General features: G+C 40.9%; 9 protein-coding genes across 9 annotated transcripts; 6 read left to right on the top strand and 3 right to left on the bottom strand.

Moving 5' to 3' along the window:
• Window positions 1-33: 33 nt before the first annotated feature.
• Window positions 34-5,480, bottom strand: I206_104577 (uncharacterized protein; the record flags this gene model as incomplete). The annotated part of the gene is made up of 27 exons (XM_070202974.1): window positions 34-125; window positions 212-297; window positions 371-444; window positions 518-604; window positions 684-817; window positions 905-974; window positions 1,028-1,105; window positions 1,167-1,289; window positions 1,367-1,485; window positions 1,599-1,749; window positions 1,823-1,947; window positions 2,009-2,081; window positions 2,141-2,283; window positions 2,360-2,534; window positions 2,606-2,704; window positions 2,772-2,957; window positions 3,091-3,298; window positions 3,363-3,484; window positions 3,545-3,715; window positions 3,794-3,905; window positions 3,960-4,105; window positions 4,166-4,270; window positions 4,331-4,484; window positions 4,552-4,621; window positions 4,689-4,845; window positions 4,907-5,072; window positions 5,200-5,480. 27 exons carry the CDS (start codon window positions 5,478-5,480, stop codon window positions 34-36), a joined length of 3,507 nt encoding a protein of 1,168 aa, XP_070059075.1.
• A 462-nt stretch (window positions 5,481-5,942) lies between these two features.
• I206_104578 (uncharacterized protein) lies at window positions 5,943-7,493 on the top strand (the record flags this gene model as incomplete). Its single annotated transcript, XM_019153878.1, has 3 exons — window positions 5,943-6,204; window positions 6,284-6,601; window positions 6,703-7,493. 3 exons carry the CDS (start codon window positions 5,943-5,945, stop codon window positions 7,491-7,493), a joined length of 1,371 nt encoding a protein of 456 aa, XP_019012618.1.
• A 647-nt stretch (window positions 7,494-8,140) lies between these two features.
• I206_104579 (40S ribosomal protein S28) lies at window positions 8,141-8,974 on the top strand (the record flags this gene model as incomplete). The annotated part of the gene is made up of 3 exons (XM_070202975.1): window positions 8,141-8,143; window positions 8,250-8,294; window positions 8,822-8,974. 3 exons carry the CDS (start codon window positions 8,141-8,143, stop codon window positions 8,972-8,974), a joined length of 201 nt encoding a protein of 66 aa, XP_070059076.1.
• A 964-nt stretch (window positions 8,975-9,938) lies between these two features.
• On the top strand, window positions 9,939-10,591 carry I206_104580 (40S ribosomal eS28 domain-containing protein; the record flags this gene model as incomplete). The annotated part of the gene is made up of 3 exons (XM_019153879.2): window positions 9,939-10,038; window positions 10,102-10,194; window positions 10,302-10,591. The coding sequence occupies 3 exons, from the start codon at window positions 9,939-9,941 to the stop codon at window positions 10,589-10,591; spliced, it is 483 nt and encodes a 160-aa protein (XP_019012619.2).
• A 294-nt stretch (window positions 10,592-10,885) lies between these two features.
• On the bottom strand, window positions 10,886-11,757 carry I206_104581 (uncharacterized protein; the record flags this gene model as incomplete). Its single annotated transcript, XM_019153880.1, has 4 exons — window positions 10,886-11,199; window positions 11,261-11,338; window positions 11,404-11,553; window positions 11,628-11,757. The coding sequence occupies 4 exons, from the start codon at window positions 11,755-11,757 to the stop codon at window positions 10,886-10,888; spliced, it is 672 nt and encodes a 223-aa protein (XP_019012620.1).
• Window positions 11,758-12,537: 780 nt separating this feature from the next.
• On the bottom strand, window positions 12,538-13,075 carry I206_104582 (uncharacterized protein; the record flags this gene model as incomplete). The annotated part of the gene is made up of 3 exons (XM_019153881.1): window positions 12,538-12,665; window positions 12,724-12,939; window positions 12,997-13,075. The coding sequence occupies 3 exons, from the start codon at window positions 13,073-13,075 to the stop codon at window positions 12,538-12,540; spliced, it is 423 nt and encodes a 140-aa protein (XP_019012621.1).
• An 803-nt stretch (window positions 13,076-13,878) lies between these two features.
• I206_104583 (uncharacterized protein) lies at window positions 13,879-15,892 on the top strand (the record flags this gene model as incomplete). Its single annotated transcript, XM_019153882.1, has 9 exons — window positions 13,879-14,279; window positions 14,334-14,430; window positions 14,493-14,541; window positions 14,613-14,984; window positions 15,052-15,114; window positions 15,173-15,391; window positions 15,459-15,533; window positions 15,666-15,739; window positions 15,809-15,892. 9 exons carry the CDS (start codon window positions 13,879-13,881, stop codon window positions 15,890-15,892), a joined length of 1,434 nt encoding a protein of 477 aa, XP_019012622.1.
• A 369-nt stretch (window positions 15,893-16,261) lies between these two features.
• I206_104584 (uncharacterized protein) lies at window positions 16,262-18,990 on the top strand (the record flags this gene model as incomplete). Its single annotated transcript, XM_070202976.1, has 12 exons — window positions 16,262-16,342; window positions 16,407-16,436; window positions 16,535-16,625; window positions 16,736-16,831; window positions 16,945-17,116; window positions 17,185-17,311; window positions 17,374-17,549; window positions 17,615-17,756; window positions 17,812-17,904; window positions 17,960-18,512; window positions 18,600-18,809; window positions 18,881-18,990. The coding sequence occupies 12 exons, from the start codon at window positions 16,262-16,264 to the stop codon at window positions 18,988-18,990; spliced, it is 1,881 nt and encodes a 626-aa protein (XP_070059077.1).
• A 650-nt stretch (window positions 18,991-19,640) lies between these two features.
• On the top strand, window positions 19,641-24,706 carry I206_104585 (uncharacterized protein; the record flags this gene model as incomplete). Its single annotated transcript, XM_019153884.1, has 15 exons — window positions 19,641-20,414; window positions 20,472-20,835; window positions 20,901-21,227; window positions 21,300-21,523; window positions 21,581-21,908; window positions 21,970-22,214; window positions 22,267-22,340; window positions 22,403-22,472; window positions 22,528-22,593; window positions 22,657-23,098; window positions 23,151-23,320; window positions 23,380-23,596; window positions 23,662-23,725; window positions 23,795-23,911; window positions 23,968-24,706. 15 exons carry the CDS (start codon window positions 19,641-19,643, stop codon window positions 24,704-24,706), a joined length of 4,221 nt encoding a protein of 1,406 aa, XP_019012624.1.
• Window positions 24,707-24,949: the final 243 nt, after the last annotated feature.

The following is a 24,949-nucleotide window of genomic DNA, read 5'->3' on the forward strand; positions in this document are numbered from 1 at the left end:
TAATTCTTTATATTTCTTCACGATTTGATTTAATCAATTCGCCGATATAGCTTGTCTATCTTGATAAGTCCTCAAGCACGAAGCGAGATCACCGTATTTCTTGTTCTTCTTCGTTGAGTCGGGTACTAAGTCACCAAATAAAGTTAGGTCTGATCTTTCTCAATGAGGAATCTCATCTGAGGATATGTCGGAAAATACTGGGTTGACTCACAATATGCACCGTTGTTGATTATCAATACTTTCATCTTTGGATGATATGTCAATCCCGTCAACAATTTGGGTGTAATCAGGAAGTATCTGTTTTCATCAAGATCAGTATTTTTCATAGCTATCTTGAGTCAACCAAATGGTAGACAGGAAAATCGCTTACTGTCCAGCATCAGCTTCACAAGTGACTTCTACTAGTTGATTATGTACAGCTCTCTCAGCTCTTTGATCCATACCCTGTCATTCATCAACATCAGCTACTAATCTGCCACAACTCGATTGATCAAATGAAGAAGTCTGATGAGCTGACCTGATTTATTTCGTCCACCAGGGAGAAAGGGGTTCTCGACATCTCAGAGAGCGACATGAGGTACGTGACAGTGGCCAAAGAACGTTCCTAAACCCATCACACGGTGATTAGCTACGTTCATGATGCGGGAATACACGAAGCGTATATGAAGTGTAAGATCACTCACTCCACCTGATTGATGAGATCCAGTCAAAATAGCTAAAGTATCCTCATCTCTATACGAAACAAGGATCTCGATTCCCCACGCAGCGAAATCACCTTCGACTCTGCGTATTCTGACTTCTCCCGTACATTTGACGCCTATCAAATGGCAATTCATTAGCGTTAATTGGCAAACTGTTTCTCAGAGAATATAGCACGATACGAAAAAATGAAGAAGCGACTTACGAGCGAAGGCAGCAGAGAATTTCTTCGATACAGCTTGAACCAGAGTTGCGAGAGCAGGGTCAAACATATCCTACGCTACGTTTTCAGTTCCCACGCAGTAGCTAGGAGATGTCAAACACTCACAAGGGTCTTTTTGAGATCTCTCTTGAGACCGTTCAATTCAGCTTCTTCTCGATCAACAAGTTCTTGAGCTTTTTCGAGCTAAAGTGACAATCTGTTCAGCTGGATTCACAAGTGGAGTGCGCGTGGAGGATAAGCTCACTTTATTTTTGTGATCGTTATATCTAGCGATGACGTTTCCAGGGATGTTCACAGCCAGCTCTAATTGCGCTCTGAGAGTCTGAAGTGCAGCTTGAAGTTCTTCGAGTGGAGGTAAAGTAGAAAGCTATAAGATATCTCATTTAGCAAACCACAGTATCGCGGCCTGATGGATATCCTGCGTGAGTTGAGAATGATACTTACGTCTCTGATTCGATTTCGAACCTCGTCTTTGACTTCAGCCAGGGCATCCTTTATACCATTTGTGATTGCTGTCCACTTTTCTGCGGAAGTCTGTTGAGCTTTTGCTAAATTGGCGCTGGCTATTATACGATGTCCCCAGAGAATGGTAAGCAATTTGTGAGTGAGTTGGCGTCTCTTATTGCCAAAGTGCAATAGTAGAATTGTTGCAGTGTGGTTTGTTACCGAGACTTACCAGCATCTACTTCTACCTTGGCCGCTTGAAGCGCTTCAGTTCCTTCGTTCATCCTATTATTGACTGCTTGACTGTTGACATCGCTTTGCATCTTTACGAAATTTGCGGATATCATATCTTCACAGTGTGAAAGGACGTTCTCGCAGGATGACTAGATCCCGATTGGAGACCATAAGCACCCTTTCAATTTTGTAGAGCCATGGGAAGCGGAAAAAAGAGCTCACAAGCCATTGATCAAGCGGTCTTAATCTAGCCTTCGCAAATTTCAACTTTTCAGCTTTCAGCTTATTGCGTTCTTCCTCTTGTGAAGGTTGAGCTTCCAATTTTCTTAATTTGATTTTAGTCGTTTCTGATAACACCGTTTGAGTCAGCTTATACTCCGGTTGAAGAAGACGTTCTCTCTGACTGACCGAGATCGGTACCGGCAGTTTGCCATCTCTTAGCTTTCGCCTGCAAAGCTTTTATATCAACCTCTAGCTGTTCCTGAAAGCGAAAGTCGAATCAGCTCAATCCACTTGCGATTCCAGTAAGGCGTTACTCACTGTTGATCGCTTCATGTCTCCCAACTCCTGTTCAGCTTCATCCCATCGCACTTTCAACGCAGAGTGAGGTTGCTCTCTTTCGAATTTGGTCTTCTTTTTGCGAGCGATTTCGTCAATAGTCTGCTTAACGGCATCCCGGTCGACTGCACATGAAAAGAGTCACACATCATAGTCAGTCAGAGAGCAACATCGAAGAGAACCGATACGAGTTGGGCTTACCAGCTAGATTGAACGCTCTTGCGGGTTGTTTCAGATTAGTCCTGTGAACGAAATCCTTCCTGCCGTATGAACTCTGAACCGCAGTTGTCACATCGTCCCTGGTTGCCCATCTTGTGAGTCCATTGGCGGTGAGAGCATCTCCGTCGATCTGAGTCGAGCTTTTTTGAGTCAGAGCCTGTATTTCGAGAAGTTAATCAGTCAAGACCCAAGCATTGATCGACTAGGCGTTCAGCGGAGATTACTTACCGTTGAATGCAATCTCGCTTTGTTGCATAAATACGCGATCACAGCAGGTTCAGCTTCGACATAATCTATAGCAAACCCATCCATGCCCAATTGCCGCAGCTACATGTGTGACCCATGATCAGCTGAATAGCTCATTTCTCGCTTAATTTTCAGCTGGACGACTTACTTTCTCACTAGAGCATGGTCGGTCTGGGTTGACCGTCCGCTCATTGACTTCTTCAAATGCAAGACTCAAAGATACTTTTCCACCCTCTGCCCTCCTGCCGTTAGACAGCATCCGCGGTGGATAGGTAGCGGTACCACTGAACGACAGTAATTTGTCGAAATCTGATTGTGATGTACAGATGAACGTCTGTCGAGTCAAATCGAAAACACATCAGCGTCGGTGATCAATACTATGTCATTGCAATAGCGCTTGGGCGCCGTTTCGCCAAGACGCAAATAACCATGATATCCAGGTGTAAGCATGCAAGGAAGTGACTCACCTTTCTCTGCGCGAGTGTGGTACACTGTTCGACTTGCCAAGCGTAGTTCTTGTCAGGAACACTAACGCTGATCATTGGCGGTTTATGCACCGTACTCTCGAGCATATGACCGTTCTGTTGAAGCCAATCAAGAAGCCAACCGATAGATGGATCAAGGTCTCTCGCTGCGTTTTCCTTCTGAGCTTCGATATTCTCGAGAACTCTCTGCCTAATCATCGCAATTGCTACGTAAATCCCAACCCTTGATCAATATTAGGTGGCAAAGCACTTACTTCTTGGTCAGATCTTCGAGTTCTCGGTCGAGCTCTCTGAACATCCTCTGATTATCTTCATACTCATCTTTTATCGCGTCACGGTCGTTTGACTTCCTGCCACGTCGAGCTAGCAATTCAGCCTAAAGAGAAAAGTAAGCTTTCGGGTGTTGACAACTTCCAATAGTCGGCGTAAAGCTGACCCTTTCTTTTGATTTGGTCTTGACGTCAGTCTCCACTTCTTCTCTGGGCTCATCGAGAATGTCCTGACATCTCTTGATCTTCTCTAATAAGCTGCGCCTCTCATCTTGCCGACGCGAAAATACGGTCTTTAATTGATCAAGCCGCGTATCGACTTGAGAACTTTTGTCGGCCTACATCGGAACAGATTGCCATCAATTACTGATCGCTTTCTTCATTACTCAGATCTGGTCACGAATAGTCGCACTTACAATGCTGGTAGCATGATTGAACTTCGACCTGATATCCCTCATCCCATCTTTGAATTTCCCCTCCTCCGTCTCTAATTTGACATCCGCCTTGTGTGCTTTCTTCTCCCATTGTCTAACAATGTGTTCATGAGCGATGAACCAAAAAGATAGCACAGATTGTACTTACTCCTTCAACTCCCTCAGGGGTTGTCGTCTGCTCTGTAGATTATTGAAGCGTTGTTGAGCTTTGTTCTTCTCTTTTCGCGCTTCTTGTACTTTGCCTTTGAGACGTTCATGCTGAACTACACCGACTACATGACGCAGAATCTCCGCCTATCCAGATGAGCGTAGTCAGCGTTACAAACGCACGAAACACATCTCAAACAGACTTGCCTCCAGCTCCCTAGCTTCACGTTCTTGTACATGCTCAACATCCGGTGCTAATGCATCTGCTCGAGTTTGCCATGTGTCTCGCTGAGTGATATGACCTTCCAGAGTCTTTAAACAGTCACGGACTTAGTATTGTTCTCGTCGCCTGCCAAGGTGAAATTTACGCACAATAGCAATCTCTTTTGATCTCGCACCTTTTTCAACCAGATTCTCATGCCATTTCGTCAATCTCGGATCACCTGCTGCTCGCATGGTCTCTTTCAAGACCACTTCAGGTGCCATCTTTGCAAATTCAGCGACCTTATCTTGAGGTAAAAAGGAACTGATTGTGATATTCGGTAAGCTCAAGCTGAAGTACGTGGAATTTGAATCAGATGATCGCGACGAACCATAGATTATTGGCTTGAATACCGTACTGTTGCACATGTTCCAATACTTCCTTTCTTGTACAGGTTGAATCTACACCCAATACAAGAAAATCAGTGGAACATTCTCGATGGGGCACGGAATAAAGGTGACAATTTACGATTCTTCTTCCAATCGGATTTCTCGTGTACTCTACTAAACTTTCTCCATATTATTGTATTTCTTTTCCCCTTCTTTGCCTTTAACTCAATCTCTATTTCGGCATTATCTGCACCTTGCTTGACATATGCTTTGAGTTCATTTGATCGGCCCATCACCTACGTTACCACCAACAGGATCAGCTATGCTTATCGCATCATTGAAACCCGATTTGCTTACCTTTGGTGCGAAACCTAATCCGATAGCTATAGCTGCTGCTATACTACTTTTACCAGTACCGTTTGGACCCAATATCATATTCAGATGAGGTCCAGGTCTAAATTCGACATGATCATAAGTCATGAAATTCGTCATCTTTATTCGAACAACCGATCCAGCTACATATCTGATTATGACAAAAACATCATTCTCGTCAGTTCAATTTCTTGCTTCATATATTGTAACTATGCGTGGAAGCGAAGCGCATGCCTTGGAGGAGAGTTCATGTGTTGCAAGAAGACTCGTCAGCTCACCCGTCACTCCCTCTTTCATACTCCGGTCTAAAGCTGACTGTTCCTCTCTGAGCTTCTGTTTCTTCTTCTGGCTCATCCCCATTACCATTTCCCAAATCTCCATCCAAATCATCATCTTCTTTGTCATGATCACTCATAAAATCGTCCAGGTCCGAGTCATTATTACCTTGGCTATCTTCTACTATAGTTCTCCTCTTTTTGGTTGGACTTATTGAGACATTTCTTGGTGATTCTTCTTCATCATCTGATCCGACAATTCGTCTTTTCGAAGGACCTGCCATTGTGGGAATGATTCGGTATGAAGGACCGTCCCTGCAGATCTATGAAGGTATCCTGCCTTCCGGATGTTATTTGGTGTCCGTGAGGAAGAGGATGATGAAGTATGGAGGATGATTAATGGATGAATGTCTGAGATTAATGTTCTTGATGATGGACGGTTGACGAGGACGCGAAACCAAATAAATCATTTATAGAGTAACGCGTAATGGATATCTATTCAGGCACCAGTATAGATTAAATTGATTCCGCTTTTGTATAACCACGTGGTATGCTTCGATGCTTCAGGTTGATGTTGACAACCCCCTTTACACAATCGTCATTGAAGTATACCTATCAACTTTGAAGCCTTACATCCAGGTAATATCGATCCATCCACCCATACAAGTACTTCTGACCGGTAGATATAGATCTTATCTAGGTGTAGGAAGTTCTCTGGAGAAAAGAGGGTGGATATAACATTCAAAATGTCACCTCAATCTCATTTACCCTTTTCATCTTCCTCACTTGTCAATTCATATCAAAATGGTCAATTATCAAATCCTAAAACTGTACAAAAACCTATACCATTTGAAAGAATTGATACTCATTCTATTAAACAACAACTACATGATGTATTAGGAGAAGATGGGTTACCTTATTGGAAAGCTCTTAATGGTTATTTATTAGGTCAAATTGGAAGAGGTGAATTAGAAGGAATGGTAAAGAGTTGGTTTAAAGGAGATAAGCGTGAGTATAAATCGTCTCTATCCTAATAATATAACACATCCTTGACATGAATCTTGCTGATGTAATATATTTTATATAGTTGATTTACATAATACTCTTCTTTTATCACTTTTGAATAACGCATCAATTCCCCCTACACTTTATACCCCTATTACAGCTTCTTCATCGAAAAAGCGCAAAAGGGTTGGATATGATGATGTAGAATTTGATATTGATGAAGAACATATTGAACCTAAATTACGAGTTCAGAATTGGATTATGGGTATTAATGGAAGAGAAAGAGCTAGAATTAGAAGATCAGTTTTGGGTAAGAATGCTAATAATGCTGAAGAGGAAGTAGAGATTGATGAAAATATATCAAATAAGAGGGCAGGAGGATGGGGTACGATACAACAAAGTAAGCTGTTGCGCCACTCGTCGTATTTGCATATCTGAATCTCTAGATTTTCTTCTATCACATCCCAAATGTCAAAGCTAAATCTATTTAATGTATATCAGATACCCATTCCACGCCATTAGCACTTCCATCGCGGCATCTTCCATCGTCTACTCAACTTTCTTTGCGATTATCGCAATATGCTAAAATACATGGATTAACACTTGCTCCTGATTCATCTCATGAAATTGGAGAATTTTTAGCCGTAGGATTAGATAATCACCTAGAAGATATGTTACATTCCGTTGTTCATTTAACAGCAAGTAATCGTCCAGGTATAGGAACAGTTCATATTCCTTCAAAAAAATCATCACAAGATTCAAAAGATATTAAAGCAAATGAAGGAAATAATCAAAATGATGACATTGGGAAAATACCTAAAGCAGATTTAAATGGAATTAATCATTTAATGATATTAAATCCAAATTTACATCCTCAAATTTCACCTGCTTTATATAAATTACAATCAGGTCAAATACATCCTACGGAATCACCAACAACTTTAAAAGATTCAAATACTTCTTCAACAGAATTAAATGGTAAACTATCGGAAGAATTCACTCCACTTCCTACGCCTAATGGATTAGGATATGGACAATCACCTTATGAAAATTATAAAAGAATTATAACAGATAATAGTAGTAGTAGTATTACACAAACTGAAAAACAGAAAATGGAATCAAGTAAAATAACGAAATCTGAAATTATGCAAGCTAGATTATTAGAAAGTCAATTATTAAAAATTGATAATACTAAAACTGGAGATGAAGCTTCAACTAAAAAAGATAAAAAACATACTTTACATTGGAAATATGAAGATCCAGCTGTTTTACTTAAAGATTTCTTGGGATAAGGAAAAATTTAAGTGTGAAGAGGACATTATTCTTCTAAGCAATGTCGTATCGGAAAGACGCCGAATTAAGAGTGGGAAGTATTAATCATTGTTTTCAAGTGTTAGAATCTAAATAATAATCATTCGTTGTACAATTAGAGTATTAGTAGCATAATGATCGTGTATTATGATTTTGTAGTTTTTTGTAGAGTGGGGATATCTAATCTCAAGCATAAGCATAATTGTAATCTCATAAAAAGCATATGAATTCTCTGAAAGCGCGTTATAAATTGAGAAAAGGCGGAAGTACACCAGTCTATCGGACTGAGATACACGCGATGATCGGATATAAGTTATCGCCGACAAAAGAGACCATAATACTGATTCTGAATCAAGTCTGCCACACTTATCCAGCTTGTTCCTGAATCCTCCCTTCTACCATGTTACCTCTGCACTTTACTCACCATAGCTCATTTTACCACTGTACGTGTTTGTTACAGGGTTTGGGGCCAATTCACCAATTCACAATTCAACCATTCCACCATTCCACCAATCGTTGCCGTCGTTCACTCTGACTGGATACACTAACGGTAATTTACACAAAACCTTTAAAATCGTTTAATTGACATTTTGATCTTCTTTATCCTTCAACTAAAAAGACACTCAAAATGGTTAGTTGATATCACCTATCATCATCCTGGCAATACTGTTACGCAGGCGATATATTTACATGAAGGAGCGAAGAGAGACAATGCTGATTTTGTTATGATTATATAGGAATCTACCAACAAGCAACCAGTCAAGCTTGCCCGTGTCCTCAAGGTCAGTATTTATTCGTCACATTCAATCAGTCTGATGGTAGTATCGTTTTGGAAGAGTAGAGATGGAAGATATTAAGGATGTTTTGCAAAAGATGAAGGATTATTGAGTGATGAGATATAAGGAGGGAATAAGGATGATGCATCTCGGAGGAAAGAAGGAGAGGATTTTCAGCCTATCTTTGGAACATAATCCAGGAGGAATTTAATGATATATCCCATGGGGGTTATGCTGCTGGATCAGGTTGGATGAGATAGATGGATATAGGCTGGAAGCAGTTGGGGTATCCGGGATCACGAAATGGGTTTTCGTGTACCAGGCTCATGGAGGGATGGAAGATCGTGAAGATGGACGAGACGATACTATCATCGGACCTGATAATGCTGGTTGTAGAGTTATGCTGACGTCTTTGTTGCTATTCCTTCAATTGAATCACTTTAATTCACCAACTCATCATTTTCAACACACCAATGATTTTTATTTATATCGTTATACCGTCCAATCCACCACACGCCCATCTTCACCTGCAGGTCCTCGGCCGAACCGGTTCTCGAGGTGGTGTCACCCAAGTCCGAGTTGAATTCATGGACGAATCTAACCGATCTATCATCCGAAACGTTAAAGGTCCCGTTAGAGTTAACGATATCTTGGCTCTTTTGGAATCCGAACGAGAAGCTCGGTGAGTCGTTGTTTCATCTGCTTTTTATCTCTTTCTAGTATTCAGAATGTACAATACTCTCCCGATCGGATCGTTTTGTTTTATTTTGACAATCTCGCCATTCAACTCTCATCGATACATCTCGGCTTCCAAATCAAAAGAAACTATCCAGGGATATATGATTGCTGACGATCATCAATTCTACAGACGACTCCGATAAACTATACAATACGTTTAGAATGGTTTTAGGCTTGGTTCAGATGGGATTAGATTGAACTAGAAAGAGGATGATTTGTACAACAACAAAATTCTCTCTAGCTTTCTCAGAGTGATGACATATTTCATTTCGCATCTATATGGTCTTATTTGGACGACAATGTGAGATTGCTCGTTTGAAGTCGGGGTGATTCGTTGAGAGGTGTTGCAAATTGTGATAAGGAGTTTGCGCAGGGAGGCAAACGATATCGAAGTCTGTCTCACCTTCTGTTGAGCGATCACGTCTTCATGCCACTATTGCGCAAATCGACATCGCAGTAAGCGAGCACTATCATTGTGATAGTTGGGTTAGTTACTGTTATGTTGAATTTGAGCTGCTCATTTTGATCTGGCGGTTCAAGCCGGCAAGATACGAGCTGTTAACACCCGGTGCCGCTTTGATCTGCTTGATTTATGTCTTCTAAACTTGTCAACATTCTGGATGTTCCTACTATTTATAACCTTACGCATTGAACAGCTCTACATATTCGACGAGTTGTAGTTTGTTTCCTTTCAATTAGCTATGAGCTATGTTACTAAAAGCTGAAGGATCATTCGGACTGAATATCGATCTATCACAATCAAACGATTGATCCTTTGAGTAAGAAAGGGACCAACTTGGGAAGTGGAACGAACACAGCCTCAACAACAGATCAGAAGACTTGATATCAAATTCATAAGGCGTTCTTACAATCCACCGAAACACAGTTTGATAAGCCAGTAAAGTACCGAAGATGTCTTCCAATGATCAAGCACAGGAAAATGCTGCAAAGCAGGAGCAGGTTTTCTGGATCTTACCACAGAATATACAGCCTATTCAAGTTATACCTGATCGTAAGCATTCATCGGTTCTATTATCATCTAGCCTGCTAAATTCAGGTAATAATTGTCAAACAGGATATACGAAATCAAATGAAGTATCTTCGGAAAATATGAAAGGCAAAGAATCTGATCCATCAAGAATGGGAGTTTTCGTTTGTTTACTTGATAGTGAGTGGAAAACTCATTATATCTTAATATTCTATTCGATACAATTTCCCCTTTATAACTTCCCCTTTAATCCAGAAACTGATCTATATTCATGCAATATTGCCCAGATAAACCTCACCTTCATCCATCATTACAAGCTCTCCATAAACATCGATTGATTATACATAAAATCCCCTTACCAGCTGATCCAATCAATGATTTACCTGTCAGTCAATCAAATATATCGAATATCACTAATCCCTTTATTGGCCAAATTGAACAAGATATAATCATGTCTTCTACTTCTGATCTACCTCAAGAGTCTGTTGCAAGCATTCCGAATAAAACTGAATGGTTTATGTGGAAATTTTCAGAGGAAGAAGCGAATAGGAGAAAGAGTTATTTACCATTGGCGTAATCATTCAATTGAAGGCATAAAACATTGTATATATATTTCGGAATTACACAATGATGAATGGAATTAAAGCTAAATGTAATAGAAGAATTCTGGTGGGATATATTAGAGGAAAGAGAGAGTGGGATGAAATATTCCTCTACCGTCTACTTCGCGTCCAATCTACCCGGTAATTAGAACACTGAACGCATAAAGCGAATAATATTTACAAATAATGTGACGATAATGATACTCAAAGATAATATGATGATAACGAGTATGTTAGATCTTTAGATGAATCATACCTCAATAGTGCATTTACTCCTGCTCCCCGCTAGACTGTCCATGGGCACTTGTGGCTTTGCTCAAGAGATCTTGAAATACCTTGCGATGATTTATAAATCTGTCAGCTTCGCCCTTAGACTTCATTTCGTCCCAAAATGCCAGACAAGGATTAGAGTTAATATTTGTCGTCAACGTGAAAAGAGGATTCTCCAGATCCAGATTATCGGGTTTAGTAATTCTATCAGTCATTATATTGAGAATATCTTCTCCGGACTTCTGATAATCTGTGTAAGCTTGTGAAAGCTGTTTGGATCCGGATTTTCCATTAACCATCTTAACGTATGAAGCTTCGTTCATCAAAATACCGAGGTGAGTTTTCATATACGTTTGACAAGCGCTCAAACCTACCCTTTTCAGATGGTTTAAGGGTCAAATATCCGTCGATTTGAGATATAGCAGTCAAGTAAGGCAAAGTTGCGTTACGGACTGGGTTAGGATAGATAATTTATCAGTTTGGAGATCATTCTAAGTGAAATGCACAGAACACTGACTTGTATCTGGTCTCTTGTTGGGAAACTTGTCTTCCAATCTCTTGGTTATAGTCATGAGCTGTGGGTCATATCTTGACCAATCACAATACCATTGTCCGTTCCTACTTTTGCTTTCTGGTATACCATATTTCTTTATGTAATCTCGCCAGGCTGAGTGAATCGACCAGACTCCGGATCAGCAGCAATAGTTGGACGAGCCGAACATAGTATGAGGAACTACTCACACTCGGCAATGTATGATAAGTTGACCACAGTAGTCGCCTCTTCGCCATGTGAATTAATGGGAACTGGTAAATCGGTGTAGTCTCTCATGGTAAGGGGTAAGCCTAAGCCAGAAGAGGAGTTATCGGACATGATTTAGATCGGATTATCTCCAAGTAAGATATAACAGGGTTCAGTATTGTGTATCTCTTGGTAGAATATAACAAAACAGTGGCGACTGGGTCAATACTGTGCCCTTTTACAGAGTTATGATCCTCAACCAGCCGAATTGGTGGGTATCCTGTCGACTTCTCTTTGGAAAAAAGGACTGACAAATCCATTGTTAAAGATAATTTCAAATTCAAAAATGACCTCACAAGCGTCATTGCAGGTTTTCACATTTTTCCATTCTTGACCTGCAGCGCGACTTTAACAGCACAAAAGATGTATAGATGCTCAAATGCGTATGAGAAGGACCAGCAGTCTTCTTTTGGATGAAAAGTAGAAAGCATTTGGATGATGTCACAAGTGAAATTCCAATTGCCCGTTATTTTTCAATCTTGAATGCAGTATCGATCTAGCAGTACAGAAAAGTAAGGATGTCCATGACATCATTCCGATAGCGACCACATCTACGATACTGAACACAGGATCAAATGTTTGCAAGCCTTAGACGCTATCCTCCATTAATGTGGCATAAAAGGACATCTGAGTTCGGACGTCTCGTTCTTCCTGTCTGGCTGAAGTGTCACTGTAAACCTATTTCTGAAGTGGATTACGCATTAAGACCTGCTGTCAAGGTGGTTGTAAGAACAGTGCGGCAGGCAAGTATACATTCAGTCGACTTGGTTAAGATATACACTCAAATGATAATAGGAGAACTATGAAAGGCAAACGCTTCTCTGGGCCACTCAAATATACCAGGTGTGACAATCACTTTTCGAACTTCTGAATTGGAAGAGTAAGCTTGTTTGTAAGGATTCTTCTACGACTATCGTGCACTTGGACATCTTCTCGCATCTTCCATGTGGCGTACTTCCTGTGGAGAGCACGCTGTCTGTCTAATCGGATAAGAATATCAGTTTCCGGTGTCATTTTCGATTCGATAGGAAGACTCACCCGCATTAGTGTCAAGAGTAGACAGGTAGACTGTAAACTCTGTTTTGAACTTCGAAGACTCTCCTTGAAGTGCTTTATACTCTGATTCTAGCTCTTTCTTTGCCTCATCGGTCAACAGCGTAACCATGAGTTCCTCATCGATGGTTCCGGACCATTTATCACTTTTATATTCTTCCACCGTCTGTCTGCTCTTCACTCGCTCATATGCCGATGTTACTAAAGAAATATTTTAATTTGTATACATGAAAGTGTAAAATCGAAAGCTTCACTTACGTTCCTCCGAAAAATTGATTTTGAGATCATCGAAGAATTGATCGAGAAAAGTTTGAGTTTCTGCATCTGTAATTGACATCTTTATCGTATAAAATTAAGTTAATTGGATGACTAACAAATGATAGGACTGTAAACTTGAAATCTACCGTATTTATATCTTGCTCGAAGTCTGATACAGTACTATGGCCTGTGCTTATCTAATCATGCAATATCATTTCGAAGTCTGTAAGAGCTATCCCTCCATTCATCCTGTCAATCGTATTACAATGCTTTCCAGATTCCGCCAAGTGGCCGGAACTTGTAACTGAAAGGATCTAGTAAAGCGGCTTCGCGCTGCTCAGTCCATGTATATAGCGCACAACGAGCTATCGATCTTTTGTCATGACCATGAGAAGCCTTTCCAATGTTCAATATTTACAGGCAAGCAATCTGTATAGTGAGATACACTCAAGCATTTCACAAATCCTTTCGAAGAGCGGGACTTCTAAGCGGCAAAGATCGATAACAGCGGGGCTTTGTGGAGCTGATCTGGTTCATACGATTAAATACGGAGTGTCACCTCGGATATCGCTAGAAAAAAATTCAATCCGCGTAAGAGGCCCGTCTTTGGGCGCGGAGATAAGAACGAGAAGATATTTGTGGACAAAACACGAATTGATAGAACAGATCTGAACGCCAAAAGGCCTGATTAAACGATTAAATATGAGTTTATCGTCACGTGCAGATAGATCAGATTTCGCCTATTACCGAAGATTTCCCCTTTTTAGCGTCGGAATAACCGAAGATCCACTTTGCTAATAAAGATAAATACTTGAACTCAAGTATCGAATTCAACTTCTTCTTCGTGTACTACATCTTAGTACCCGGACACAGGAAAGCAACATGACGGCTGAGAATGAGATAGAGTTGATTGCGATGACGGCGCAAAGGTCAACTTATGAAGGAGAACTTCGACCGCGAGATCAAACACCTTCTATGAAAGATATTCCTACTGTAGAAGCGGATAACCAAACAGCTTCAGGATTAGGAGCAAGTCGAGATCAACTAAATGAAGAGATATCTATAGAAGTTCTTCCACCTGTAGATGGTGGTAAACAAGCATGGCTTTTTCTATTGGGCGCGACATATATGGAAATGTTGATTTGGGGATTACCATTTTCAATTGGTATTTTACATGTATATTGGACAAATACACTTTTTGAAGGTGAAGGAGCTTCTGCTATTACTTTAGCTGCTACTTTGCAGACTGGTCTTTTATATATGTCATGTGCTTTCTTTGGACCGTAAGTCTGTCACTCTAGATCTCTAATAGGGGTTAAGCTAACTTGTATCGGTAGGGTTTTCACGGCGTTACCTAGATGGACGAAAACTATACAAGTAATTGGTCTGATCATTGGCTCCGTATCGGTAATAGCTAGTGCTTTCGTAACAAAAGTGAGTAAGATATAAGGGTTCAGATCCATCTACAGTCCTGCTGACTTGTCGATTGGAATTAGCCTTGGCATTTGATCATTACTATTGGTATCTTATACCCATTGTCATGCGGTGAGCTCTTACATTTATCACACTTTTGTACATGTGTGTTTATTTCCGCTAACAAACATTTGATGACAAAGCTTCATACCTACCTTGCGCAACACTTCTTTTCGAATGGTGGCACGCATCAAGAGGATTTGCCTCTGGAATGATGTATGGTGGTACAGGTGCAGGAGGAACAATTTTCCCTTTCTTAATGCAAGGGTTATTAAAAAGATTCGGTTATAAAGCAGCAATGGTTTCAATTGGTATAGGATATATCATTACTGGAATGATTGCTTTAATTCCTATTAAAAGAAGAATTCCACTTTCACGATATGATCAAGATGGTATAAGTCGAATTAGACCTAGAATTGATTGGGCGTTTAGTAAGAGAAAAGCATTATATTTGGGAATGATGGTCATTGGTGTGACGAGTTTGGGCAATTTCGTTCCTAGTTTATGGTTACCTTGTAAGTCGATCCTTCCTTCATTGGTAGCAAGTAGCTCAACTGAACCCCTTGCAATCTTGTATCACAGCTTATGTGGATGATCTCGGATTGAACAAACCCAATGGTACTGCACTCGTAGCCATTTTGAATGGTATGTAATTCTCCATTCATCAATCAGAAGCAATGCTCATTGTCGCTTTGACGAACAGCGGCAACTGCTATTGGGAATGGACTGCTTGGATGGCTTTCCGATCGAACGTCTCTGAGAACTACTATTCTCATATCGTGTGTAGGCAGCGCAGCAGCTTGTGCATTCTTATGGGGATTTGGAAAGAATTCAGGTGTATTGGTGACTTTTGCAATTATCTTTGGTCTTCTCGGTCCGAGTTTCTCCGCTGTTTGGTCGAAAATCATACATCTTGTGGCTCGTGAGTGGTAATAGCCGTTATCTGAATCGAAAGAATCATCTACTAATTCCCTGATTCAACATATCAGGAGATGATCCAGCTGTCACAGCTTTAACATTTTCGATTTTCGCTTTTACACGAGGTGTTGGAAATATGAGTTCTGGTGAGTAGTCAATCTTGCTCCTCGCTGCCCAGCTAGCCCGCCAGCCCGTCTCTTCATTGCCTACTCACATCCTTTGATCAACGATTTAAAAAAAGAAACTCGCCGCTTACAAGACGTCGTTCATCTGTACAGGTCCCATATCGGAATCTTTGCTCAAATACGACGCTTTGAGAGGCGGGATCGGTGCATATGGCTATAAGAACTATGTGAGTAGGCTCCTAAATTCTGGTATCTGTTTTATGCATCACGCTGATGATATTTACTCATGCGCTTAGGGCATTCTCCTTATATATACTAGTGTTACCATTCTTACAGGGGGAGCAGCCGGTCTGTTCTTCAACAAGATACGGGATGCCTAATTTGCACCCATCATTCGGAGGGCTAGGAAAGGTGTATTAGGTGGCTATGATAATTATCAATGTAATTGTCATGTAATCATGTATCCATATATTATACGACAAGACAGACAATGTAGACAATCTTGCAAATAAGAAGAAAGAGTGAAATTGCCACGTGTTGGCTTTTTGACGCGAGGACGTTTCGGATAATGAATTCTCTCTGGATTATGATTTTCCAAGCTGCCCAAAATCGGTTCTCGTTGTCTCTTGTTGGAAATAGAAGCGTTTATTAATACTATATTTGCACTTGCGAAAAACAAGTAGAGCATGAGGATCGTGCTGATTCTTACCATATCGTAGAAGTCAAACTGGACCTTCCAATTTGTTGATATGTCAGTCATGCAAACGCAACCGCTTCTTTCTCGCACCTCAAATGGTGGACCATCCAAAGCACCCGCTCCGCCATTGCCTGTGAGTTCACTACCTCCCATAGAGTCCATTGATAATTGGCTGACAATCTCCTTGGATTTTTCAGCCCCTAGCGAAGATCGAGAAGCAATATCGCGTAGGTATAATTTGGCTTCAATCCAGCAATATAACGATTTCAATCGTACTGTTCAGTAATCGCAGATCAAGAGCTGATATTCAATTCGGATTTCGCAGCAATTCCTATCGAAAAGATATATGTCATTTGCATGGAGGACAGGCGCTTGGATATCTGTCACCTTATCAACATCGATAGTTCTATATACTGGTAAGTCTGGATACCTCTGATCATACGTCATCCTTGTCACCTACTCAGAGCGAAAGTTTCATTGTTTGCGAAGCTAGAACAGCGCTGATATGTGATCGCTTTTGCAATAGGTGCTCTCGGTAAAATACCTCTAGCGATAGTATTATCTATCCCGGTATTTGTCGCTTTAGCTATTTTACTTAGAATTAGAAGATCATATATCACTCGTGAGTACTTCCCATAACTTGACAATATTTTTACTAGCGAAAATATTAGCTTTTCTTCCTTTGGTCTCCTTGACCATTAAGTACGCGCTCACAATCTCGTTTACATATTTCAGAACCACCTAAATTCGCACCTCGTCCTACTCTTTTAGGCTCATTCGTCTCAGCATTATGGAATGAAAGGTCCATTACCCTCTTGTTCAGCTATGCAGCATTCAGTTTGGTCATTTCCAACGTGTGGTGTATCTTAGTAGGAACGGATGATTTCGCATTATTTAGCCCTACAACGTCAGTCCCTTAATCTATTCATAGTGTGTTCTGATGCCAACTAAGCTGATACATCCTTCTTAAATCAGTCGCCACAAGTTCGCCTTGAACGAGAGAAGGGTCGTACTTTGCTCTTCCAACTTGATATTGTTCCTCATCATTGGAGCAAGAGATATACTGAATGATAGTTTGAAGCCTGTATGGCCTCGAAAGAAGGTGCGTTCACTTTTGATCTCCTTGTAGCATCGTATTTCGACCAATCTAACCTTCATCTCCAGATTCCATTTGGTAGAGCTGTACAAAATGCCATACTCGATGCCCTAACCTTCAATACTTATAACTCTTTGTCACTGTCTCTCATATGGTCAATCGCTGGACCATTCGCATATAGGATAGTCCTTCGAGGCTACGTTTGGAAATGGATCAATTGGCGGGTTTGGTCTCTCTTCTTGCGGTAAGTCAAGATATCATATATATCATGATACCGGACTCATGACTAACGATCAATTGCACCTACAGCCCATTCATTGGGTCGTTTGCCAGATCTTCAGCTCGAGTTCCTAGCGCTTGGTCATTAGCGCCACAGCTGCTCATATTGAACATCGTAGCCCTTGCCATATTGCAATTACCGGTCAAAGCCATGATGCCATATATAACACAAGTGAGCTGAAGCTAAACAATTGCGAATCAGACAGCTGATTGCTATCCCTCGATAGCCTCTTAACTTCGAGGCATTCTACAAAAAGTCACCTCTCACTCCGGAACGATACCTTGTCACCGCTATGAGGTCCCAAGAGCCCTATTACCTGGTACGTCAAGTTGGATCTGATTCGGAACCTTATCTGCAACTGACTTGTGTCATAGCAATTCACTTTGATGGAGCTCCTGCGAATCTCTCATATTCCCGCTCACCGTGCGGCCTTCTTCTCCGATATTTCCAAATCACCAAATCTCACCACTGAACTGTGGCAAGAACTGCTCCTCCAGCTCGGACGAGTCAATTCTAAGCTATCTGCTCCTCCGGTAACAGCTTCCTCAGGAACTACACCCCCTCCCGCCAAACCAGCTGTACCTGATCCAAGGGCGATCCCGATCAAACAAGGTGATATATTCCGTCCAATAGCGAAGAAGCAATCTACCTATGGATTAAAGGAAATTTTGGATGGTCCGGTTGGTCAAGCCCCTCCTGAACCAGTTGCAAAGGTTGCTCAGGTCGGTACGCTAGCAATCAAGAAAGCTGAGGAAGTTCAAACGCAGGTAGTGGGGAGAATCGAAGCGACCCAAATTGGAGGGACTGTTTTAGGCGAAGCAAGGGGTTGGAGGCAGGGTTTGTATGATTGGCTTGGTAAAGAATGGGCTATAAGGGGCTTGAGGGGTAATGCAGCCGATTGGATCTTAGCGCAAAGAATCATTGAAAGTGAGTCAATTCTCCAGTATGGTTAGAATACTCGATGTATAGCAGGATTGCATATTGTCTGAAGGCTGATTTGCATTCCTATCATAGTTATTACTACCCTTACCCTCGCGTCAGTAGAAGAAGACACTTACGGATACGTTCAACAAGTTCTACCTGCATCACTTGAAGCCATCGTCAGGGTCAGAACATCAATCATCTCCCTAGAAGGCAGGTTATCGTACGAAGCTGCTGTATTAGGACAAGGGCAAGAATGTGCAATAGCGGAGATCCGTAAAGAGCTTGGAAATGCCAAGAATGGTGAGTTATTTATAGGGTTCAACTTTGTGTTTGGACCAAATGATGGGAGGCTAATGCATGTTCATATTTAGTCTGCGAAAACAGTATAAGAAGGATAGGAGAGAAATTCGGTCCTTCTTTGGGCGCATTTAGATTTCCACCTACTATAGCTCAGACATTGGGTAATATCTGTAGATCGTGAGGCAATCATCTTGGCTCGGTAGGAAGATCAAATATCAGACATTATATACCATGCATACATAATTACGTTGATCCATGCAAAAATTCCATGATGCGCACGCATTAATCATTTATGTCATGAACATCTGTGTGATCATTATTTATTGAGCAGAATCCAAAGAAGTGGAATAGGTGAGCGGAGCTTATAGAAGTAATGTCCTGGCTGATACACGTGAATGGTTTGTTTTTGTTATTGAACGCGTCGGATGTAAACGTCAGAAGTCATTCACTCATTCGAAATATCGAATGCCCATTCAGTAATCTTACACCACTCATCAAGCATTGTTAAGTGCAACAAATCTTTATACATTATCTCTCGTAGAATGTCACAGGCTCATCACTACACCAAACATACATTGAAGACGCAAGTATACGTTTGATGAACAAATGAAGACGATACCTTCAATCACAAACGGAGCCCCAACTACTTCTTCTGCACGGACCATCAATCTATCAAACCCATAATCCCATCGCCATCGTCATCGTCGGAATCATGCGCTACCGAGAAACGATATAGAAAAGATTTATTGTTCAATTCGATCTTGAATTCTTAGTTAAATACAACCTTGAGCCTATTCACCTCTCTTCTGAAGATTCAACTCAGTATGCACCATGGCAGCCGCAGTAGCTTTATCAAATTATCAACTAGGCGATATCCTAGGACGTGGAGCATCTGGATCAGTTTATAGAGCTTTGAATTTTCTCACAGGTGAAACAGTAGCAATTAAATCAATTTCATTATTATCATTACCACAATCTTCATTACCTGATATAATGTCAGAAATTGATTTATTAAAAAATTTAAATCATCCAAATATAGTTAAATATAAAGGATTTGCTCGTGATAAAGAAAATTTATTTATTGTTTTAGAATATTGTGAAAATGGAAGTTTACAAAGTATTTTAAAAAAATTTGGTAAATTTCCTGAAAGTTTAATTTCAGTTTATATTTCACAAGTTTTAGAAGGATTAATTTATTTACATGAACAAGGTGTTATACATCGTGATATAAAAGGAGCAAATATTTTAACAAATAAAGATGGTTCTGTAAAATTAGCTGATTTTGGTGTATCTTCTACTTCTAATTCTTCTTCTAAAAATCAATTAAAACAAATAAATAATTTAATTGATGATGATCAACAATCGATTTTTCATAATACTCAAAAAGAAGAAAATGGAAATCAAGTTGTTGGTTCACCTTATTGGATGGCACCTGAAGTTATCGAACAAAATGGAGCTTCAACTGCAAGTGATATTTGGTCTGTAGGTTGTGTAATTGTTGAATTATTAGAAGGTAAACCTCCTTATGGAGATTTAGCACCTATGCAAGCTCTTTGGAGAATTGTACAGGATGAAAGTATGAGAATACCCGAAGGTGCTAGCCCTGTAAGTTCATTGTTGCGTTACTAATAACATGAAGACCAACTTAAAGAATTATCGTAGATTGTGAAAGACTTCCTATATCATTGTTTCCAAAAAGATCCGAATCTCCGAGTTTCAGCAAAGAAGCTTTTACGACATCCATGGATGATGAGCGTCAAAAAGTCAAACGAAGCTCCTTCCCTACCTGCCCAAATTAAATCAGGTGCCACTGGTAGACCGCAATCTCGCGCTGGTTCAGTAAGAGTCTCATCAGGCGGAAAAGATACCGTAAGATCGAATGAGAAGAAATCGTCTTCGAGCGTGGGGCAGACTAGTATAGGGTCAGCTGGATCGGGCGGAGGTGGGACTGTAAGAGCCAAGAAGCCTATTACGGTGTATGATGAAGCTGTACAACGGGTACAAGAATGGAATGAAGCATTGAATGGTGAGCCATTCAGACATTGAAGACAGTAATCATGATTTCATGCTTAAGCTTTCGATTGAAAACAGCCTCACCCAAAGCTATTGGTACGCTGAAACGCTTACCACTTCCGCAACCTCGTAAACAGTCGGTATCCAAGGTTCGTCAACGGGGAGAATCGAACGGTCCTTTAGGTCCTGGCTTATTTGCTCTACCTTCAAGATCCTCTGGTGATGCCATTTCTTCTCATGTCCCGCCTGGTTCGAATTTACCTATACCGATCCCTCAAACTGGTCTTATTGGCAAAAATCTTCATGTAAGCGATGCGTTAAACCGAGCGAAGGAAAGTGACGGGGAAGAAGAAAGTTGGGACGATGATTTCGCAGCAGATATAACGTTGTCCAAGAAGTTGACTCGTATGTAATTCTTTTTTTCAAGGGATCTCAACAATCGCGTCAAAACAGCTAACGGGATCTATGATGGTGTAGATGGGCGAGAAGAATCAGCGGCAAGCGAAGATGTGAATCAGAAAACTCTCAGACCCACAAAATCACCGGCGCTAGGACTCAAACCATTTCCCAGTCTTAGCGATATGCAACAGTCTAAAGCGGCAGCTGTGAGGGAATCAAGCTCAGCGGGGTACGTAGAGGATTACTCTGATATAGGTCTAGGCGAGGACGAAGGTTTGGAAAGCAAATTGGCCAAGTTGAAGGTTAGTGGCTATTGCTGAAGAAATCTTCATCGAATTAGCGCTGATACTCTGCAGCAGCTCAGGAACCAAGGACGAAGAGGTCTGATGCATCCCGATGACATCCATAAGGTCCCCCTATCACCTATACCGCGTACGGCACCTGTCAGATCATCCTCGACACCCTCCAAACCCTCAAACTCCCCTTTGTTGCCTGTACCAGCAACACCAAGTCCCCGTAATCAAGCACGATCGCCGCCTTCTTCCAGGCAAAGCTCTCTTCGCGGTAAAATTACCCCTGGGGAAGGTGTTGAAAACAGCGAGAGCTTAGTAGAACTTAATAAGTATATGGAGGATGAAGAAGATTACGATGACATCTTCGAGGGGATTCAGCCTTCTCAAGCTAGTGGTGAGTCCTTCTAAATTGTGCCACCTGTCAAGGGCCGATACTTATAAAGAAATCTGTGTAGTATCGAGTCTTAGGTCACAATCGCTGCAATTGACACGGCGGTCTAATGCATCATGGGCATCAGAAGAAGTGGACGAAGACGCAGATCCTTTTGCGGAAATTGAAGACGATTTTGTGACGGAAGATCTGGAAGCGATATTACTGAGGGATAAGAGGGCTACGCTTTGTGCGAATGTTAACAAGCTTGTAGAAGGATTGACGCCCAACGCCTCGCACAGTGCATTGAAAGAAGGGTGTGACGAGCTTGTGAGTCTTTTTAAAAAGTGTCCTCCAGAATGCCGCTGACATCCGATTTCAGCTTGCTTTGCTTGAGAATACGCCAACCGAGATGGGCATGGAGGCTCATTTCGTTGCTCAGCACGGGATGCTTGCGTGAGTGAGAACTTTGGAAATGATGTTTTAGCTCAGCTGAATGCTGAGAGACGTCCTTGTAGTATCTTGGAAGTCTTAGAGTCCAGACTAAGCAGAGATGTTGCCGTCAGAATATTGAAGATAGTGAACCTGGTATGTCGGACTGCTCCTCGGCAATCGATACGTAGCTGATCAAGCGACACTGTAGGTCGTTACATGTGATCTGGAGATGCTGGAATCTTTCTGCTTGATTGGTGGGATACCCGTTATCATTGTGCGTATCTGCTACTTACTTACAAGATTTGCCGACCAATCGTAGCTGATATCCTTCAAATAGCCGTATACCTCAAAAAGGCATTCTTTGGAAACACGTTTAGAAGCGTCCAATTTCATTCAACAATTGACTGGATCCGCCTTGACATTGCAAATGTTCATCTCTTGTCGAGGCTTACGCATTCTGGTCGAACTTTTGGATGAAGATTACGCTTTGAATCGAACGTTAGTTCTGTCTTCGCTGGAAGGCATATCATCGGTATTCGAGCTGCAATCTCCGACTCCAAAACCTGATTTCGTGAGAATGTTTGTGCGTGAAGGTATACTAGATCCCATCTCCACGGCTCTTCTTTCGATACTGAAAGATGACGACGCAAAAGAGGAAAACAAGGAAGAGACTGGACCGGCAATACAGAGGACGGTCTCTACCTTGCTGCTATTTTGTCAAGTCGCTCAGTCAGATGCGAGAGTGAGGGATGCGTTTGGTGATAGGAGCGTTGTGACTCGTAAGTACATAGAGCTATTAGCTATATGTAATGCTAAAAATTATACGATTAGGTATATTGAAAGCCTGTAACCTACTGAGCGGTAAAACATTGGTTGTAGCAATCAAAGCCATCAAACATCTTTCAACATCTTCTCAGCTCATAGAAGTATTGCAGAACGCGAATGGGTTGGAGATCTTAGTTGGAATCCTCTCCAGGAATATGAAAGGTGCTTACGCTTCTGTGAGTCTGCTAATCATGTTCGACATCCTGTGGTCATCTCCTTACCATTAGGTCTGCAGGAAATCGGATCAAACTTGTTCCAGACCATTTACTCAATGACCCGCTTGTCCAAATCCCGACAAGAAGAAGCTGCTTCGAGCGGTATCATACCACTACTAAAAAAAGTCGTACAATCTGGATCGCAATTGACGCAATTCGCTTTACCGCTTCTTTGCGATCTGGCTAGTGCTGGCAAAGGAAGCAGGAGGTTACTATGGAGGCATGACGGAATGAGCTGTGAGTTGGCCCTGCACTCCCAAATTGCCTTTTGACGAGCTGATCCGTCTTTTCGGCTTGAATAGTGTATCTTGATTTGCTATCTCACCCTTATTGGCAAGTATCCGCGCTAGATGCTATTCTAACATGGTGAGTGATAACCTCATCAATTGACGAACCAAGAAAACAATGGTCCGTTGGAGCTGATGCTATTTTTAGGATGCAAGATGAGACTGCCAGGGTGGAAGATGTCCTACTCGAGCGATCAGCTTCTGACAAATTAGTGCAATGTTTCGCAAAAGCTTCAGGCGTATCTTTTGAGGGTATATTAGATCCGTAAGTGTGCATTTCGCTCCGAAAGAGACATTACTAAGACAATCAATTTAAATCAGACTGATAAAAATCCTTCGACTGTCGACTTCTTTAACCTCCTCCATATCACATCCTGAATTTTACGTCCGCCTATCTGACACCCTCGAAAAGTCAAATAAAGCAGTGATCAAACTCAACTTGCTGCGTCTTACAAGGATAGTATGCGATCAACATCCTGATAAAGCAAGTTTGATATCTCGTTTCGGCTTAATGGAAATAGTCGAAAAATTGAGTAAACAAGATAGCGCGGTTTTGGTTAGAGAATTGGCAAAAGAGGTTCTACCAAGTTTGTTATTTGGTAATGATGTTCCTGATCCACTTACTTTGGAAAATAACAAACGTAGTATGTTTGAAGAGAAAAAACAAATTGGAATAAGAAGAACATATTCGGAAAATCCAATACTTAATCAACATCAATCCAACGGTCCTTATAGTGAAAAACAATCTTCATCATTTGTTCATTCTATCCAATCCGATAAATTAATTCAACAACGTTCAATTTCTCGATCAATTACTTCAAATAATATATTAAGTAAATCTCAAATTGATTCTACTAAAATGCCACCTCCACCTCCACCAATACCTTATTCTAATTCTATACTTTCATCAAAATCAATAACAAGTGAAAAAGAAAGACCAAAACATAAACGTAAGATAAGTAGAAATCAATTAAAAGAATTAAAATGGCAAACTGATGAAAATGGTAAAATACAAAGTATTAAAACTCCAAGTAAATTAGTAGGCTATACGGTAGAGTAAGATTAAGATATATTGATTCTGTCAATTTGTAAAATCAAAAGATTTTCTTTGTACGATTAATTTGCATTCTCATTTGTGAAGTGAAATTTTGTAAGCATTTTATCCATATAGGCTTGTAGTGTGATTTGATTCCCTGCATACTTTATTCACTATTTTCGTATTCAATGATACTGAATAAATGTATATTCTTCTAATTTATATCAGGCTACACAGATTCCATCAAATCTCGCAACATTACACATA

Source organism: Kwoniella pini, chromosome 6 (assembly GCF_000512605.2).
Source record: "Kwoniella pini CBS 10737 chromosome 6, complete sequence".
NCBI classification, from domain to species: Eukaryota; Fungi; Basidiomycota; class Tremellomycetes; order Tremellales; family Cryptococcaceae; genus Kwoniella; species Kwoniella pini.